This window comes from Rhinolophus ferrumequinum, chromosome 15 (genome assembly GCF_004115265.2).
Source record: "Rhinolophus ferrumequinum isolate MPI-CBG mRhiFer1 chromosome 15, mRhiFer1_v1.p, whole genome shotgun sequence".
Classification (NCBI taxonomy): Eukaryota; Metazoa; Chordata; class Mammalia; order Chiroptera; family Rhinolophidae; genus Rhinolophus; species Rhinolophus ferrumequinum.
The window spans coordinates 44,881,069-44,898,784 of NC_046298.1; the positions used below are offsets into that span (position 1 = coordinate 44,881,069).

Genomic DNA, 17,716 nt, shown 5'->3' on the forward strand with positions numbered 1-17,716 from the left:
CAGGAAGTGCACAGCCTAACAGATGGGAGAACTGCTTAGTCATAATAGCCAGCTAGCTTGGGCAGCAGGTTTTACAGACGAAATGGACAGTGTCTTTCAAATTGGCACACTGGGTAAGCAAGATGGCTTCGGAGAGCTGTACCGTAGTGTTACTAGTAGAATTTCAGCCTATATTTTCATCTCGCATTCTGACATGTTTTCATTTTGCTCATGCTGGAGCGTATCCTAGCACACCTTTCTCCATGCTTATACAGTCCTGGGAATTCGTACCCACACGTGTCCTGATGGGATCTGAAAGATGGGAAGGCATCAACTAAGTGGAGAGCAGGAAAAATGATCAGTGGAGACAGCAGCAGGGGCCTCCTGGTGCAGGGCCTTAGAGGCCACGGTGAGGAGTTTGTCTTTCATTCTGAGGGCATTGGGAAGCCATTGGAGTGTTAAGATTAGTAGAATGAGAGACAAGGAGGCGAGAGTTAGGAGACTGTCATCCAAGCAAGAGATCTTGATGGCTTGGATCAAGGACAATGGTGAGAAATAAGGATTTAGGGAGGTTAAGGAGGCTTCTGTCCCTGTGGTTCTTTTTCCTTCCTGCTGCCAGCAATAGGGTGTCCTAACATGGGTGATTATTAGGGCTCTGGAGTTACCTGTTGATATCTAACTTGAAGTCTGGGTCCAGAGAGCACTGACTCCCCATTTGGCCACAGTCTAGGTCAGACTTGGGACTCGGGGTCAGCCCTGAAAAGTCCTTGGGCAGGTGGCTTAGTGTGTGTGTGGGGTGGGGAGACAGGGGGAGCCAGGATGGGAATTATGACCTGGAGCAGAGCTTCTTGCATTTCACAGGTCACTCTTCTGTCTCATTTGCTGGTGGCCCCTCAAGGCCCTGACCTCTAAAAGGATAGAGTGTCCCAGTCTCTGTCTATACACGTTCTTTGTGATCTCATTCATTCTCATCGATTCAAACACTGAAGACTTCTGAAGTTTCATCTCCAGACTCCTCTATCTACATTGCTTAGTCATCTCAAACTCAACACATCACAAACGGAAGCAGGAATTTCTGCCTCCCCTCCTCCCCAACCTCCTCCTTCTATAGTCAGCTCCCTTCCACTAAATGGTACCTTCGTACAGGCAAAAACCTTGGTATTATCCTTCCTCCCTCTCTCTCACTTTCTCCACAAGTCTTTTGAGCTCCAGCTTGAAAAGAAATTGTGAAAATGACCACCTCCACTGTGGCCTGCGACCCATCCCATCTGTGCCTCTCGCCTGGATTATTACCAGTCTCCTCTCTGCCCTCCTGCTTCCACTCGTGCCCTACAATCTTATTATCCACACAGCAGCCAGAAGGGTTCTTAAAAAAAGTTTAAGGTATTTCAAAAGTTATTTTTCAATAGGCAACACTTGCATATGTAAGAATTCCAAATAATATGAAATAGCACGGTGAGCTGCCTTACCCGTGTGTGTGTACCCACGGGTCTTCTGCCCACCCCTCCGCCTTCTCTCCTTAGAGTTGACTTTGGATTCCAGCTTTTTCTGTAGATTTGCAGAGATACCGTGTGCATGACTGTATGCGTTCTATGAATGGTTTGTTTAAAATGTAAATAAGACTATGTCACTCCCTTGCTAAAAAACTTTTGGTGGCTCCCCAGGACCCTCCCTGCTTGTGGCATCTGGCCCTTCCCCACTTCCACAGTTCTCCTCCACCCTCACTCTGCATCAGCCTCACTAGCCTCCCTTGTTTTTCTTACACTCAGGATTTGTGCCCTTGCTGTTCCCTCATCTGAGCACAGGCTATGTAGAATTGCAGGCTGCTCAAAGATCACGTTCCTGGCTTACCACGGCCACCACCGCATGGCCCTGTGCATTTGCTTTATTTAACATCTATCACAAACTTCGATGTTTTCCACTGTGGACCGTGGGCTCTATGACGGACCTGGTCTATTTCGGTTATCACAGTATACTCATTGCCCAGCACAGGACTGGAAATGGTACTAATAATGATTAAGATTTTTAAAAAAAGCAAACATTTAAGTCGTCATTGTACCAAGTATCGATCCTAATACTTTATTGACTCATTTGACCCTGGTAATCACTTTGGGATTAGCTATTATCCACATTTAGGAAACAAGAAGTCTTACACAACTACTAGTAAGTGAATACGCAGTCATTTAATACTTGAGTGAAGGAGGGAATCAATGAATGGCCGGGAGAGGCGGGTGCAAGAAGCCTGAGGAGGCGCAGAGAGCGGTGGGCGGAGCCTAGGACTCGGGGGCCAATGGGCGCGCAGCTGTGACGGCGTCTCCTGGGGCCGCTGGCCCAGCCCAGGCCGCGTGAGGTCCGCTGGGAGTTGTGGTCCCTTGCCCACCTAGGTACGTCACTGCCTTTAAAGTTTAAGTCCTCCCCTAGTGCATGGTACGATCCACATCTCCAAACCTCTAGGTAGGCTCCCTCGCCCCCAGACCCATTATTCCTTCCTCCCTCTTTTTGTGGCGGCTCCTGCAGTTCCGCGGGTCCGGGACTCTGTAGTGCCTCCCGGTATCCCGCCCCTCAGCAAGGCACCAACTTGGTATCGTCTTCTACACATAATCCCCCCTCCACCCTTTGGTATGGTCTTTCCTGCCACGCCCCCCTGAAGTTGTTTCTCGCACGTCCTCTGTTCCTCCCGCCCTTGCTCCAGCGGTCCAATGTATCTTCCAATTGCTGTATTCCCCGCCCCACAGCCTCTCCGTTTCCTAAGCTCCCCAACCCTATTTTGGTATACCCCGGCCACGCCCCCTCGCGGACGCTCTTGGTACGCGCCGTGCTCCCCCACTCAACGCAGTGGTTCGGCCGCGGCGACCCCTCTCCAGCGGCGCGTCCCCCGTGCTTGGTATAGCCCAGCCCGTCTCCCCCGAAGCCGCGCGCCCGCGCCCCTCAGTCGATAGAGTCTGCAGCCCCCCGCGCGGCCTGTGGCAGCCCCCAGCCTGCTTGGCCCGCGCCCGTCATGGTCCGTCCACGCCGCGCCCCGCATCGTTCCGGCGCTGGGGGCCCCCTCGGGGGTCGCGGCCGTCCCCCACGGCCCCTCACGGTTCGCGCCGCCCGCTCGCGCTCCTGGCCGGCCAGCCCCCGGGGCCCGCAGCCGCCGCGGATCCGGGCCCGCTCGGCCCCTCCCATGGTGAGCCCCCCGCCCTTTTTCCAGAGCCTTCCACGGCCCCGCCCCCGGGCTTGCGTCTTTGTCCGTGGTGGCCCCCTCGTCTCTGGGGTCTCCCGGGTAGCCCCGAAGGGTGGTCCCGCCAGGGGCCGGGTTCCCCCGTGGAACCCCCGGGTGGTACGCGCCGGGCTCTCCCCTTTGTTACGCTTTCGGGCCGGGGTGACGGGGGTGGGGTACGGGGGCGGGGAGGGTTCAAATTACTGCTGACTTCGCCGCCCAGTTTAAACGCGGGGTGGGGGGCGGGCGGGCCGACGGCTGGCCTGTGCGCTTGTTTTTCCATTTGGAAAGTTGGTCTCTCTCCGGGCAGGAAACCTGTAAATGGGGGAGGGGGCTGGGGGACGGCGGCGAGAGGGGCCGTGTCTTGCCCTCGCAAGCTTAGGTGCTGCACCTTGGGGCGTTCTGCACGGCGCCCGCGGCGTGTGCGCCCAGGATTTGCACGCGCGCCCAGATGTGGGATGCCCTTATAGATTGCAATAAACCGAGACCTTAAACAGAAACAGAGCTTTTAAACATAGAGTTTTGCAGGTACATCAAGGTACTAACACATGCTTCCCCCGGCCTTAAAATATGCACATACTTTTCAAAATCTTAATAAGGCTTATCTGGAGCAGTCAAGTCTCACGTCCGGACGTTCCACGCACAGCCAAACCGTGCACACGCTTGCCCAGATGTGCGTTTTACCCCAGGCTGGCACAGGCTCGCTTCTTAACTACACTGGCTCAACGTCGTGCGTGGCACGGAGCTGTGACAGCCCCACACAAGCCTTAAACAAGCTTCTTCGAATCTTAAACATAGATAACCAGACTCTGAACACCTCCCCAAACTTAAACATTCACCTTCCCTCCACTGCCTCTCCTCTTCTGTCAGCATTCACATCTCGTTCTGTTTCCTGGGTCCTCACTAAGGCTTTCACCCAAGTACTAAACAGGCTTTCCTATGCACTAAACAAACCAGATGTTGGAGGCACAGCTAAATTGTGCACACACTTGCTCGGGTGGGAGATTTCCTCCAGGGTGGCACTGAAGCCCAGCCCTTGCATGTGGTCCTCCCACCTTGCTGTGTGCGGGTGTTCCTGGGTTTAGGCAGGCATGCCTGGTCTTTAAGCTCCAGATCAAAACCTCTTTCAAGTCTTGCTTGGCCGGCCTGTCCTCCCAGATAAGCATACTTGAAACACGTGTCCCTGGAGTTTACACTGACTGGGTCCTCAGGTGTGTTCACCTGGGTTCTCCAGCTGGGTGCTTTAACTGTAGTTGTGGCACCTACAAACCCCGGGGCTTTGATACCCGTTCTCCATCTCAGACACACTCCAGCATTCAACACACTAACATGTTCTGCACTCAGGTTTTCTTCCTCATCTCGTACGATTGCCCAGATCCCAGAACCACCTGCCCAGATGGAGAGCATGATTGCTCAGGAATTTTTGCTTTCTAAGCCACCCAAAATAAAATTGTTCCTGCCTGTCATTATTCTGGGACAGAAAACATCTGTATGGCTTATGGGACATTTAGAAATGCCCATTAGGAACAAGACAGAAGTAACAACTTGATTCTGTTCCCACACACTGGGAGGCATTTACTAGTGAGATTTTCATTGGGTTCCTGCGGGTAGGCTGTTCCAAAGCCTTCCCTTGTTTGCTTTGAGATGTTTTTGGTTTAAAAAAAGATGGCTGGGAGAATACCCTGTGAGTAGACTGTAGCTTTCCTTGGTTTTATTGCTGGAACATTCTGGTGTTCTGCAAACGCTCTTGAGATGCTGTGTTTGAGACCCCTCCAGGTGTCGTCACGCTCGCTGCCTCATCCCCAAGTCTCCGCATCTCCCTGGATGCTTCTGTGCTGTGTGTGCTTCTGCCTCCCGGGCGTCAGCCTGACACGGTTGCAGCCTGGGGTGTGCGAGGGAGCGAGGGCCAGCATCCGCCTGGGAAGGTTGGCGGGAGTCAGAGGGAGAGTCTGGACTTTCTCTTGACGGTCATGAGGAGCCTGGGAAGGCTCTGAGCGTGGGCAGGACGGTGCAAACCAGTGTGCCAGACAGACAGACACAGCCTAGGCTGGCTGGTGCATAGCCAGGGTTTTGAGGCCCTGGACTCCAGAGCGCTGGCTTCTGAGTTGGGTCTCAGTGGAGGGACCAAGAATGGATCAGGCTGGGAAAGTGAGTGGGTGGCACCTTCTGGGGGGTGCGGTGGGTCTAGGCTTAGAGCACAGCTGGAGCAAAGGCTGGGAGGGGCAGTGGGCTGGTGGCTTTCAGGGACCCTGCGTAGGCCAATGTCGAGATGACAAGTGGGTTGTAGGGAAAAGGGTCCTGGGATGGTGGCAGGAAAAAGAAGTGGGTGTCAGCCGCATGAGGTCTTTATCCCTGAGGTGCTGGGTTTGGACATGGCCTTACGTACGGTCTCGGGCATTTCCGAGCAGGAAATTTGGGTCTGAACATGGGGATGTCCCCTCCGGAGCTTTCGGGGAACAGCCTGCCCTTGCAGGTCCCTCAGTCTCAATTTCCCCACCCCTCTGCCACAGCAAGGTGCTCGGGTCTTCGGGGCCCTGGGTCCCATCGGGCCTTCCTCTCCAGGGCTTGCCCTCGGGGGTCTGGCGGTAGGCGAGCACCGGCTCAGCAACAAGCTGCTGGCCTGGAGTGGCGTCCTCGAGTGGCAGGAGGTGAGCAGTCCATGTCAGACCTGTGAGTCTCCATCAGGCTGGGGCGGCCCTGAAGGTCCCGTCTACCCCTGTGGGGGAGGGGGGCTGGCCTGGGCATCGAGCTGTGTCCAGTGAGCCCTTCTGCTCCCACCACAGAAGCGCAGACCCTATTCTGACTCCACCGCGAAGCTGAAACGGACCCTTCCCTGCCAGGCCTACGTAAACCAGGGCGAGAACCTGTGAGTGCCCGGTGGGCGGGCAGGCGGGCGGCTGGGGGGCCAGGGGCCTCCCCTGACCCTCTCCTCCTGCAGGGAGACGGACCAGTGGCCGCAGAAGCTGATCATGCAGCTGATCCCACAGCAGCTGCTGGTGAGACCCCCCCCAGCCCCCCAGCATGCTCCTCAGCACTCCCACCCCCAGCAGTGACCCAGCTGTCCCCTTGTTGCCCCCAGACCACCCTGGGCCCCCTGTTCCGTAACTCCCAGCTGGCGCAGTTCCACTTCACCAACAGAGACTGCGACTCCCTCAAGGGGCTCTGCCGCGTCATGGGCAACGGCTTTGTGAGTGGGGCAGTGGGCACGGGTGGGTGGTGGGGGTAGGGGCCGCTCTGGGCACTTCGGTGACAGTGCAGCAGGAGGCAGCTGTGCCGGGGCCATCCAAGGCCGAGGCTGGCAGTCCCTCTTTCCTGGCATCTTGGGCCCTGTCTGTAATTAGGGTCTCAAACGTTCTCTGGAGCAGAGTGAAGGTATCCCCCTGCCTCAGGCCCCTGTGTCTGGCCACGCCGAGAGTTGGCCGTGGAGGATGTGAGTGAGTGAGTGAGTGCAGGGACCAGTGCTCCTGGGACCCAGCAGGTGGCTGGGATGTGGTAAACGGGTGTGGAGGCGGGAGCCAGGAGGAGGGGCGGTCTGTGCTGGGCTCAGTTTCCTCATCTGGCAAGTGGGGCTAACGGGAGGTGTGTGAGTTGGTGGCTAATGCTTGAGACAGTGATTTGAGTGCATAGTAAGTGCTCAGGAAACATGAGCAGCTGAGGTGGTCAGTTTGACATGTCCCTGCAGCCCCTGAGGTCTGGGCCTGGGTTTCAGTGGCAAAGCCTTTCCAGGGGTCTGGTTGTGGAAGCAGAGGCAGGTGCTACAGAGGGGTGGGGACAAGGTAAGAGTGAGTTGTCTGCCCAGGAAGCCCAGAGCACTTTTCTCTGGGGTCCCCTCCAGTCCCTGCTCCCCTGTGGGGACAGGCTGTTGCCTGCAGGGAGTGCTGTGTGTGCCCCGATCCCTGATGTGCAGGTGGATCCCCTTTCCCTCAGCACCTGGACAGACCAAGGGGTGTGACTGGTGTGGGGTCTCTTGCCTGACCAGTCACCCTTTCACTCAGCACCGTTTGCTGAGGGCTTGCTCTGTGCCCAGCCCCAGGCTGCAGGGAAGACGGACGTCACCCACTGTTGCCTGTTGGTCACACTCCTGGTCCTCGTAGGTTTGGGAGGGCCACTTGTACGTGGCTCCCAGGGCGGGTTCCATGAGCAAGTGGACCTGGGGCTTGAGCTGGGGGCAAGAGAAGTCAGGCAGGTGGCTCTGGGCAGTGTTCTCAGAAGTACCTGCCCCTTTACACCCCAGCTGGGACTCGTTCTCTCACGTCCCACCAAGGCACCAGCATCTCAAATACGGACCATCTGTGTGGCATTTACTGTGTACACTATTGCCGTGCCATCTTACAGATGGTGAAACTGAGGTCCAGAAATGAGGTGACTTGTCCTAGATCATGCAGCTGGGAGCAAGCAGACCTGGGCCGGCCCTTCCTGGCAGCTGCTCTGGCACAGGCAGCAACCTCTTCCCTGGCTCCGTGAGACAGGGCTGGCATCAGAGGGCGACTGTCCCAGGCCCCAACCCCAACCCCCCGGTGGGGGTTCCGAGCTGCACATTCACACACTCTTGAAACATGTTTTGGGGCCACGGGGCTGACTTTGCAGACTTCTGTCCCGTGACAGGCAGGCTTGGGTGAGCACGGAGGGACCTGTGGCCCCCTTGGCGGTGCTCTGGGTCCCTGACCTCCTGTCCCCCGCCACCCGCAGGCGGGCTGCATGCTCTTCCCCCACATCTCCCCCTGCGAGGTACGCGTGCTCATGCTCCTGTACTCGTCCAAGAAGAAGATCTTCATGGGCCTCATCCCCTACGACCAGAGCGGCTTCGTCAACGCTATCCGGCAGGTCATCACCACCCGCAAGCAGGTGCGCTCTGGCCCGGGCACTGGGCGTGCCAGTGAGGCTTCGGAAGGCAGAGGGACGGGACGACCGAGGGAGGTTCCCAGGGGCAGGACGCGCGTGTAGAGCTGGGAGGCCCCGGAAGGTGACTGCTTCCTGGGTCATCCCTTAGTAATTATTAAGTGTTCCCTTCGCCCAAAAGTGTCCCAGTTTGTGCAACAAATTTTATAGCTGTCCAGTTCTTACAGGCAGATCCTATGGGCTTTGTACCCCAAGCTGAGGGGCCGGGACTTGTCCTGGAGCACTTGGGGAGCCATGGGGGGGTCTGTGAGCAGGTGAGGGGCAGAGCCAGCTCTGGGGAGCCTGTGGAGCTATGGACAGACTGGGGACTAAGAAGCCAGAAAGGAGGCTGGGGCAGAAGCCCCTGGGGAATTCCTGGGACACCATCCCAACCGTCTCTTCCCGCAGGCAGTGGGACCTGGTGGTGTTGCGGGCCCAGTCCAGATTGTCAACAACAAGTTCTTGGCTTGGAGTGGAGTCATGGAGTGGCAGGAGGTGAGCCGTGGGGTGGCCTGGGTCACCTTGGGACCGGTGCACCTCCCACTCCTGATGTTTCCTCTTCCTCTCCCAAAAGCCTAGGCCTGAGCCCAACAGCCGGTCTAAGAGGTGGCTGCCGTCGCACGTCTACGTGAACCAAGGGGAGATCCTGTGAGTGTCGGGCTGGGGGTAGAGGCAGCGTCTCCGCGAGACCTGGCCTGCTGACCCTCGTCCCCTCGTGCCTGCAGGAGGACCGAGCAGTGGCCAAGGAAGCTGTACATGCAGCTCATCCCCCAGCAGCTGCTGGTGAGTGGTGAGGGGGCTCACATTCAGGCCTGAGGGGGTGATTCACCCATGGGGTGGCGAGGGTTCTTCCCCCAAGCAGGGCACTCTGCGTTGCCAGCTGGAGGAAGGCTTTCTGGGTGGAGGGACAGCATGTGCAAAGGCCCTGTGGCTGGTGGCTGGCCTGCCCAGCAAGTGGAGGTAGGCAGGTCCCGCAGGCCTGTCTTCAAGGGGCCACAGGGCCTGTCTGAGATTTAACCTGGGGTGAGGCCCCAGCCTAGGTGCCGCCCTGCAGGGAGGGAGGCAGGGAGGCAGGGCAGGGCAGTGTGACTGTGGACTGTCCGTGCTCCTGTGCCTCATGGAGCCGCCCTCGCCGTTTTCCTGTAGACCACACTGGTGCCGCTGTTCCGGAACTCCCGCCTGGTGCAGTTCCACTTCACTAAGGACCTGGAGACGCTGAAGAGCCTGTGCCGGATCATGGACAATGGCTTTGTGAGTAGGGCCGTAGGCAGGGTGATGCTGAGGCAGAACAGGGCGGACGGGAGGCCCTGTAGGATAGAAACAGCCACATCCGCTCCCTGTTTAAACACGAGATGAACCAGACGGACGCTGTCCCCAGAACCAGCTGGATCGTGATGGCAGCCCACAGTGATGTCGTGTTTGCCATGTGCCTGCATACGTGCTGGCTCCCAGTCCACCCAGCTCCCCTGGGGCTCTGTGTTGTCCTGACCCTGTTTTACAGATGGGGAAACTGAGGCTCAGGCAGTGCCAGCAAGTGCCGGGGTGAAGATTTGAGCCCATTCTGCTGTGTGCCTTCAGGGCCTGTCCCCCGCTGCTGTGTCTGGGTTTACCCAGAGTGCCGGGGGTTACTATCCCGTCCTTACCTGCCGCCTTCCTCCCCCCGCCCTCCCCAGGGACAGGTGCTCTTGTCACTCCAGGTTTTCCAGTGGGAAACCTGAGGCTCTTGAAGGCCCTTCGCCAGGGAGGGAGGTGTGTCAGCTCTCAGTCCAGCAGGGCTGGGCCTCAGTCTCCCGCAGTTTTGAAAGCAAAGTCATTGCTGTCCACCTTTTGCATGTCTGCTATGTAGGGGTGACGTCTGTCCCCAGATTTACTATTTATTTTAAATCAATCAAAGTAATCACAGCCGTGCAGTTGTGTATTTGAGGGGACAGTGTATATTTCTTTTGTGTTAAAGTTTAAAAGCACAGCGCTCCCTCAGGGCCACCTGTGATGACCCCATTGAACCCCAGGATGGCCCTCCCCTCCGCTCACTTGGGGCCCAGGCTCAGATGTGGCGAGGGCGGGTCCTGGGATCTCCAGAGGGCTTCCTCTGAGAGACCTGTTACCACTGTCCGCAGGTGATACAGGGCCAGCACTGCCCCTCCTGGCTCTGGGACCTGCGAGTCCTCAAGCTTTCAGCCTGGGTTGGCCCACCTGTGACATGGGGGTGGTGATCCCTGGGACTAGAGAGGGAGGAGCCAAGGAAGTGGATGGGGAGCACATGGCCCATTGCACCCCCAGCTGCAGCCCCATCTCCAGCTGGGTGGAGGGGAGCAGTTAGTGCGCAGGCCCCGGGGTCTCTCAGCTTGGCTACCTCTGGGGGCTGCACAAGGTGGGGAACCTCAGAGTTGTCTTTCCCGTGAGCCTCTGTGCACAGGTTTGGTCATGGCCGGTCCTGCACACGGTGTCCCAGGCACTATGTCGGGCATCCGTGTACTTGCCTGTTCCACAGGTGCCGCTCGCGTCAGCAGGCGCGCCGCGGTGGCCTCAGAGCTCGTGCAGCTCCTCTGTGCGGAGCCCGCAGGGTTGGGCCTCCATGTCCCCAAGTGGGACTCGTAATAGAGCTATGAGGACAGAGCAGCTAGTACGCACGAGCTCTGTCTGGGATGCTGGCCTGTGTGGTCTGAGCCTGCCGTGTCCGGGAGGAGCGCCGGTGACGCCCGCTCCGCCTACCACCCGGCAGGCGGGCTGCGTGCACTTCTCCTACAAGGCGTCGTGCGAGGTGCGCGTGCTCATGCTGCTGTACTCCTCGGAGAAGAAGATCTTCATCGGCCTCATCCCCCACGACCAGGGCAACTTTGTCAACGGCATCCGGCGCGTCATTGCCAACCAGCAGCAGGTCCTGCAGAGGAACCTGGAGCAGGAGCAGCAGCAGCGAGGGGTGAGGCAGGGGTGACCCCCGCGCTCTTCTTACCTCCAGCCCCTCCAGCTACTGACTCTCCTCCCCGGCTTCTTCCGCCACAGATGGGGGGTTAGTGGCCACCACTGGGCTGGGCCCTCCAGGAGTCACAGACGCGGCCCCCGCCGACATTGGTGAGTGGCAGTCAGGTGGAGTGCGGGCTGGATGTGCTGGGAGTTTGGGGAGTAGTGTGACCTTGGCTTTGACGAGAGCAGAGCAGCAGCACAGCAGTCCCCAGTGGTACACTCTCCCCAGGAAGCGATGGGAACCTGCAGGAAGAGGCCCTTCCCTAGTCCCCAGTGCCCTGTAGGTGCATCTGTCCAGGTACTGGGGGCTGCTGGCGCCCCCTTCCAGCTCCTCCCACTGTCCCCTTGCCCCAGGTCAGATGCTTCTGAGCAGGGGCCCCTGGAGACCGCAGCTGCCCAGTGAGATGGAGGACGGCGTCCTGAGATGTCTCCAAGGACAGTCCCCACCCATGTACGTTTCCCCAATAAAGTCTTTTAAAAGCCCACCGGCCACCGTGTCGAGAGCCTGTGGTCATGGCCTTGAAAGCCTCATCCTTACCCTTGGCAGGAGAGGCAGTTAGTCCTGAGGTGGGCTGAGTGTTTGACTCGGGGCCCCCGACTGTGCCTGTCCCAGGAGCCCCAGCCCACCTTGGGGACTAGTGGGGTCTGCCCTCAGCTGAGTGGCCCACCCTTTTTCCCAGCAACATGCTGACCAAGCTTAAAGAAAGATAACATTTATTTGGGAGTGGAGTGGGGTGGGGGTTCAGGTGGGGGAAGCAGGAGCTCAGCCCTCGGAGAACTGGCAGTACAGCCGCTCAAGTTGTGGTTCCACGTGCAGCCGGAATGGGATCTCCAGGATCTCCGAGAAGCCCTCCGCCAGCTTTGGGGCCTTGAACTGTTTTCTGGTGGCAGAAGGTAGTGAAGGTAGGGGAGGCCCAGCTGGGCCCCATGCCCGCCCTGGAGGTGCCTACCTATGGCAAAGCCTACCTGTAGCCAAACATGACCACGTCAGACACGGGGGCGTGAGAAGAGCCTGTCATCTCCCGGAACTGAGGGCAGAGGGCAGACTGGTCAGGCCCTGCAAGGGCGGGGAGGGGCAGGGGTGGGGCCAAACCACTCACCCGGTTGTTGTGACGCGCCTGGTCCAAGGTGGCGCTGAAGAGGAAGCAGCGACAGGGCACACCTGCATCTTGGGCGCACTTGATGTACCTATGGGGACCAGTAAGAGTCCAGGCTAGTCAGGGCCCCTGGGCCCACCCTACAGAGGCCTCCCATGGGACCCTGGTACCTGGCCCGGCTTGGGGGGTCCGGGTTTGTGTTGTCGATCACCACCCGTTTCCTTTGCTGTAGAGCTGTCTCACACATGGTCACACAGCGCTGCCATGAGCCCAGCGTGTCCTGGGGGACACAGGACAGCAGGTCATGGGTCAGCGGGGGGCGGGGGAACAGACCCTAGGAGACGACAAAGATGCAAGGCGGAATAGCTCACAGGAAGATGGACAGTGATTGGGAGGGGACAGTGACTACAGATGGGGGCGCTCCCAAGGTCCTACCCTGTTCACGTGGACATATCCGGCAGACACAAGGTGCTCCTGGAGGAAGGTGGACTTCCCGGCTGCGGGGAGGGGTTAGTGTCAGTGGGAGCCTGGGGAGCCAGAGCTCTTAGGGGTCAGGAGTCAGGGGATCTCACCACCAGGAAATCCCACGGCGACAACCACTTCAGGGTCAGAGCTCAGCAGGGAGCTGGACTCAGGCAGCCAGAGTGGCCCCGAGGAGGAGACGGTCCTCTGGAAGCGTGGATACACGACATTAGGGGTGAGACCCCCTTCTTTCCCCACCAGTCCCCACTCCCATTGGCGAACCTCACCGGGTCAAAGGTTGGGAGCTCAAAGCTGGCCACTGGCCACTTCAGGAAGAACTCCTCCGGCGTGGCGAAGGGCAGGCCCAAGTTGAGGGCAAACTGGGGGTGAGGGCAGAGGTCAGACTGGGTGGGGGTTGGGCTGGGGGGGGCAGAAGGGTAGGACTCACCAGGCGATCTGCACAGGAGAAGTCTTTCTTCTTTCGCCCTGGGGCCCAATTAGCTGGGCGACCAGCTGCATCTGGAACATGGAAGACACACCCTGGTCTCCACCAGCAGCCCTGAGGACCAGGGTACCCCCCCACCATCGGCCCGAAGGAGCTACGCAATCCCTGGCCCTTACCTCCCACGAAGACACTGTCCCCGATGGAGATGGGCATGCCCTCGTTGGCCTGGGGAGGGACGGGAGACAGCCCCTGAGGAACCTCCTCTCACATCTGTGAGAGCACTGACGGCTCTGCTCAGCGTGAAGCTCACACTCGGCGTCCAATCCAGCAGTAAGTCCTGTTCCCACCCCACCCATCACCCTCGTCTGGATACATCCCCTTCTCGCGCACACCAGTGTCTTCCTTGGACTGTTCAGTCCTTGATCGTCTCAGGGCTTCCGCTCTTGCCCTGTTTCCCTCAACAGCCGCCAGAGGGCGCCCTGTCCCACTGATGTGGGCATACATTTCCCACACCACCCTGAGGAAGTGAAGTCCGCACCCTGGCCAGGGGGCCTCACACAATTTGACCCCTCCTGGCCCACCCTCACCCCCTCACTGGCCTCACTGACTATCCCTAAACACACTGGACTCGGGACCTTTGCACTTGTGTGACTCCAGCCTGGAAGGGTCTTCTGGAACCCAGATAACCACCTGGCTCCCTCCCTCACCACCACTAGCTCTGCAGTGGTACCTCAGGCTTCCCCCCGATCTCGCTGTACTGTCTCCCATGTGTACAGTCTGCACCCTCCTGGGCACGAGAGTGTGAGAGCCAGTCGTTCTGTCCTGTTCACTAAGAATTTCAGCTCAAGCTGTGGAACGTCCGAACAAACGTGCACACAAATGAATCAACGACTGATCTCTCAGCCACTCAGGTTTTCAGGTTAAGGGTACTGGCCTTACATACCAATATGAGGCCATGACAGCTAAAAACAGACGGCAAGGGCTAGGAGAGGAGAGGAAGGCCGGGGAGCATGACCAGAAGGGGCAGGCTGGGCAGGGAGTAACCAGGGCGGTGACTCACCTGCTCCCGAAGATGGTCCCACATGCCGATGACCGGCTTTCGGTACAGGCCAGCATGCGTGGCCACCAGCACCTGTGGACCAGACTATGTCAGGTACCATCCTTAGCTCCTTGAGCACCCAGAGCGCTTGAAGGGCATACGGGACCCAAGGACACACAGGAATCCGCACTGTCAAAGGTCCGCTCCCAGTGCCCCAGAACTTACCGTTTATGATGGGTTTCTCTCAGCAGAATCCCGTCCAGGGCCTTTCCCTATCTCTCTGGGTTTGTCCCCCACTTTGGGTCCCTGTCCCTCCCATATCCCTATCCAGAGAGCTCTCTGTCCCCCTTCTCCCGAGTCCCTGTCCCACTTCTCTGGGGCCCTGTCCCGTCCCATCACCCTTCAGCCTCCGGTGCAGCTACCCATACCTGAAAGGGGACTCCGAGCTTTTCCACTACAGCCTCCACCTTGGCCTTAAACTCCTCTGCTGGCAGCTTTCCGCGTCCAATGCCCATCTGGTTGGTGAAGATCACCAGCTGTGGGGCAGATGGGTGTCACCCAGTGCTCTCCTCCCCATGCCCCAGCCTGCCCGCAGCCTGGACCCCAGCGTGCGCAGTCACACACCTTGTAGCCCTCGGCATCCAGCTCCCGGAGCTTACGAGGAATCTCTAGGTACAAGATCCTAGGGTGGGCAGGGAAGCAGCAAGGTGACCTGGGGCCCAGAGGTGACCTCACTCACCCTCTTCTGCCTCTTATCACCTCCAGTCACTGGGGCTGGTGGGAAAGACCTTCCCAGAGCGTGTGGTGATGAGGGTCCCATCCAGATCAAAGCCGGCCACCTGGCGTCATCAAGAAAATAGCAGCAGTGACACGTCTAATCTCATTCACAGGCTGGTTCACGTCAACTCTGTGAGTCAGGGACTATGACTACCGGCCCCTTACAGATGGGGAAACTGAGTCAGAGAGCATGTACATGTTATGCAAGTCAGGCACAGTGAGGACACACCCCCGACGCCTGAGTGCAAGGCCTGACATCTTCCCTTTCTCTCTACTACACCCCTCAGTATTCCAATCTAAAATGGGGTTCAGACCCGACCCATACTCCTCCCCTGAACTCCACCTCAAAGGGCTAATCACCATGCAAATAAAGCAGGAGCTAAATTTTGTTGGGTGCTAACTGCACATTGGGTTCTGCCACGTTTTCCCTGGATTCCTCATTTTACTGGTGAGAGAAGTGGGGCTCGGAGAATGTGCTGTAACAACACTTGAACTCAAGTCTGTGGACCTAAGAAACACTCATCAAATAGCTCCTGCTAAAATGGTCCCTATCGTTGCTATGGTTACAGGGTGGTTTGCCATGGATCAGGCAGGAGCTGACACATCGATTCCCCAAATGCCTACCCCTGAATTTGTCATCAGGTCTATTTCGCAGAAGAATAAGTGGAGGCTGAGAGGTTTAGTGACCCGCCCAGAGACACACAGCAAACTTGGGGTCCCCAGTTTGTCCCTCACCTTGCCTCTGGGCTTCACCCCAGGCGCTGTGAACACCAGTAGCTTCTCAAAGCTCTCCCAACAGGGGGATGACTTCCGCATCAACTTTTTCCGCTGCTTAATATCCTCTTCCTCTTCCTCTTCTTCCTCTTCCTCCTCCTCGTTTGGGGCCACTGGCGGGGTGCCGGGTGGAGTATCTGGCTGGGATTCTGGCGTGCAGGCTTCTTGCCAGTGCAGGATCAGCGGGTGGAGGCCATTGACCAAATACAGTGTGTCCCCCACCCCCAGAGAGCCCTCCGATCCCTGCTTCAGCTCCTGGGACCCGGCAGTTGAGGGGTTAATCCCCAGCTGCGGAAGAAGAGACAGCAGCTGGGACTGGCTCTGCCCCCTCTTCCCACCTCCAATGAAGCAGCTCAGGAAAGGACTTGCCTTTCTCCACCTGCCAATCAGACTCTTAAGCCCCGCCTCTTCACCGTGTATCACCAATCAGGACTTTGGAAAAGTTACAGGTGTCAGATCTTACCCAATTTAAATGTGGAGGGATATCCCGCTGAAGCAGGCAACACCTCCGGACTTCTATACTGGCCACAACTGTTTCCCTCCCAGCCAGATATTCCCAACGGGCCTGTTCCCTGCTGGGCTGCGATTCCTCCCCGACCCCACCTCCAGGCCTTGCTGAGGAACTGGTACCTGTTTCACAGCCACCGTGCGAGTCTTAGGGTCTGCGACCAGCTCCACTGAGGGTTGAGAGGGTAGAGTCAAGACTTGCATCCCTGTGTGATTGCTTTCCACATTACTGGAGAGCATGGCCATCTTTAGGCCACAGGATGGCGTTACAGCAGCCATTCAGGGGAGGAGGCAGTTTATTTCTAACTGGTATCGGTTCACTCTCTGACAAGCAGTAGCTAGATAAAGGCTTTAGGATTGCTTGTGACGCTGGTCCTCGCCTAGGGGCAGGGTGGGCACTTTTCTGGATAGACTGGCTTCTCTTTGAGAAGTGTGGCTACTAGGTGCTAGTCCGGGGCTTGGCCCGTTACCACCCATCCCTACTGGGCAACATGTACTTTTCTCCATAGGATCGGCTCTCTCCTTGACAAGGGTTGTGGCCTGACTCAAGCCTTCATGGTGGCCTGTGAGCATCCTTCTCTGCCCAGTGACACTTGTCTCAGGATTGCCTCAGTCCCCTCCCCACCAGCGATCTGCTAGTTTCAGATGAGGCACAGTCTTTCTCTTCCAGTGCTCCCCGGATGGTACCTGTCAACTTCAAGAATGGATGCACCACGCCATTTAGCATGGTGGCCAAGCATGTCCCTTACTGAATTGACTGTCCATCTTCCCCAAAGAATGTATTTCAGCTACGAAAGCACGCCACACCCCCTCCACCTCAGGTCCCGCCCCTGCCTACCTTGGTTTCTGGAGCACTTCCGGTCGGTAATTTGGGTCAGAGGTCCCCGTCCTAGGACCAGGGTTTGTCCGTCCGAGGGCAGGAAGATAGGGGGCGCTCCCCCGGGGGGGCTCTTCAGCCACAGGCGGCCCCGGGCTTCCAACTCGGTCATCCTGGCGCCCGTCCAAGGACAAGTAAATAGGTTTGAGTGGCAGGTTTCCCTCAGATTGCTACAGGAAGTCCTGCCTCCTCTCTCCCCCTTCACCAGAAATTCCGTTCATCCACTAAAGGCTCAGGAAATGCTATCTACTCGCTTGCGAGGAGTTCACGCCGTTTCCCAGGTGACGACGACCCGCTCCGTCCTCCGGAAGCCGGGACCCCTACTTCCCAGGGCAAAGGCCGAGAACCTTGCGCGCTTTCGCCTCAGACCACGCTCACCTGTGCCCGCCGCTCTGGCTCACTGGCCACTTCAGACCAGGGAAATCCAGTCGAGGGGTTCAGCCCACAGATCTGCCCGCAGTTTTCTCTGTTTTTCCGCGGACGGAAATGACTCGCCCTACTGAGGGGGCGGGGCCGTAGCTCCTCCCACGATGGAAGTCCCGCCCCTTCCCAGATTTACGGTCCGTGTAGTCCCTCCGCAGCTCTGACCTTCGTCTCTCTTGCTGCAATGTGTGGCTCAGGCCAGTAGGAGGCGGGGGTCCTCTGTTTCAGAGTCTTCTTCCACGTTGAACTCCTTAATTTTAATTCGCGTTGCTGGAAATAGTTAGAGCGGGAA

The 17,716-nt window shown here is 58.1% G+C and overlaps 2 protein-coding genes across 3 annotated transcripts; one reads left to right on the top strand and one right to left on the bottom strand.

The window, feature by feature from the left end:
• The first annotated feature begins 2,694 nt into the window (after window positions 1–2,694).
• PTOV1 (PTOV1 extended AT-hook containing adaptor protein) lies at window positions 2,695–11,506 on the top strand. The gene is made up of 13 exons (XM_033128189.1): window positions 2,695–3,148; window positions 5,692–5,829; window positions 5,965–6,047; window positions 6,120–6,177; window positions 6,261–6,368; window positions 7,871–8,026; window positions 8,468–8,554; window positions 8,634–8,707; window positions 8,785–8,842; window positions 9,206–9,310; window positions 10,782–10,979; window positions 11,063–11,131; window positions 11,378–11,506. The coding sequence occupies exons 1-12, from the start codon at window positions 2,978–2,980 to the stop codon at window positions 11,072–11,074; spliced, it is 1,248 nt and encodes a 415-aa protein (XP_032984080.1). The 5' UTR covers window positions 2,695–2,977; the 3' UTR covers window positions 11,075–11,131; window positions 11,378–11,506.
• A 214-nt stretch (window positions 11,507–11,720) lies between these two features.
• PNKP (polynucleotide kinase 3'-phosphatase) lies at window positions 11,721–17,534 on the bottom strand. Of its 2 annotated transcripts, none has more exons than XM_033128188.1 (17): window positions 17,380–17,534; window positions 16,963–17,114; window positions 16,248–16,294; window positions 15,579–15,905; window positions 14,826–14,905; window positions 14,691–14,748; window positions 14,495–14,602; window positions 14,088–14,159; window positions 13,204–13,252; window positions 13,031–13,101; window positions 12,870–12,962; window positions 12,693–12,789; window positions 12,556–12,617; window positions 12,291–12,400; window positions 12,124–12,211; window positions 11,990–12,051; window positions 11,721–11,904 (listed from the first exon to the last, which is right to left on the bottom strand). In XM_033128188.1, exons 2-17 carry the CDS (start codon window positions 17,111–17,113, stop codon window positions 11,787–11,789), a joined length of 1,593 nt encoding a protein of 530 aa, XP_032984079.1. In that variant the 5' UTR covers window position 17,114; window positions 17,380–17,534; the 3' UTR covers window positions 11,721–11,786. The 2 variants fall into 2 exon arrangements, with proteins under 2 accessions (XP_032984079.1, XP_032984078.1); XM_033128187.1 differs by having other exon boundaries at window positions 16,248–16,330.
• Between the last annotated feature and the right edge of the window lie 182 nt (window positions 17,535–17,716).

Coding starts and splice junctions, on each gene's coding strand:
- PTOV1 (XM_033128189.1), top strand. CDS start 2,978: ATGGTCCGTCCACGCCGCGCCCCGCATCGTTCCGGCGCTGGGGGCCCC. Junction 6,178..6,260: donor TGATCCCACAGCAGCTGCTG/GTGAGACCCCCC, acceptor TGTTGCCCCCAG/ACCACCCTGGGCCCCCTGTT. Junction 8,843..9,205: donor TCATCCCCCAGCAGCTGCTG/GTGAGTGGTGAG, acceptor GTTTTCCTGTAG/ACCACACTGGTGCCGCTGTT.
- PNKP (XM_033128187.1), bottom strand. CDS start 17,113: ATGACCGAGTTGGAAGCCCGGGGCCGCCTGTGGCTGAAGAGCCCCCCC. Junction 12,790..12,869: donor AGCTCCCAACCTTTGACCCG/GTGAGGTTCGCC, acceptor CCACGCTTCCAG/AGGACCGTCTCCTCCTCGGG. Junction 12,052..12,123: donor AGGCGCGTCACAACAACCGG/GTGAGTGGTTTG, acceptor CTCTGCCCTCAG/TTCCGGGAGATGACAGGCTC.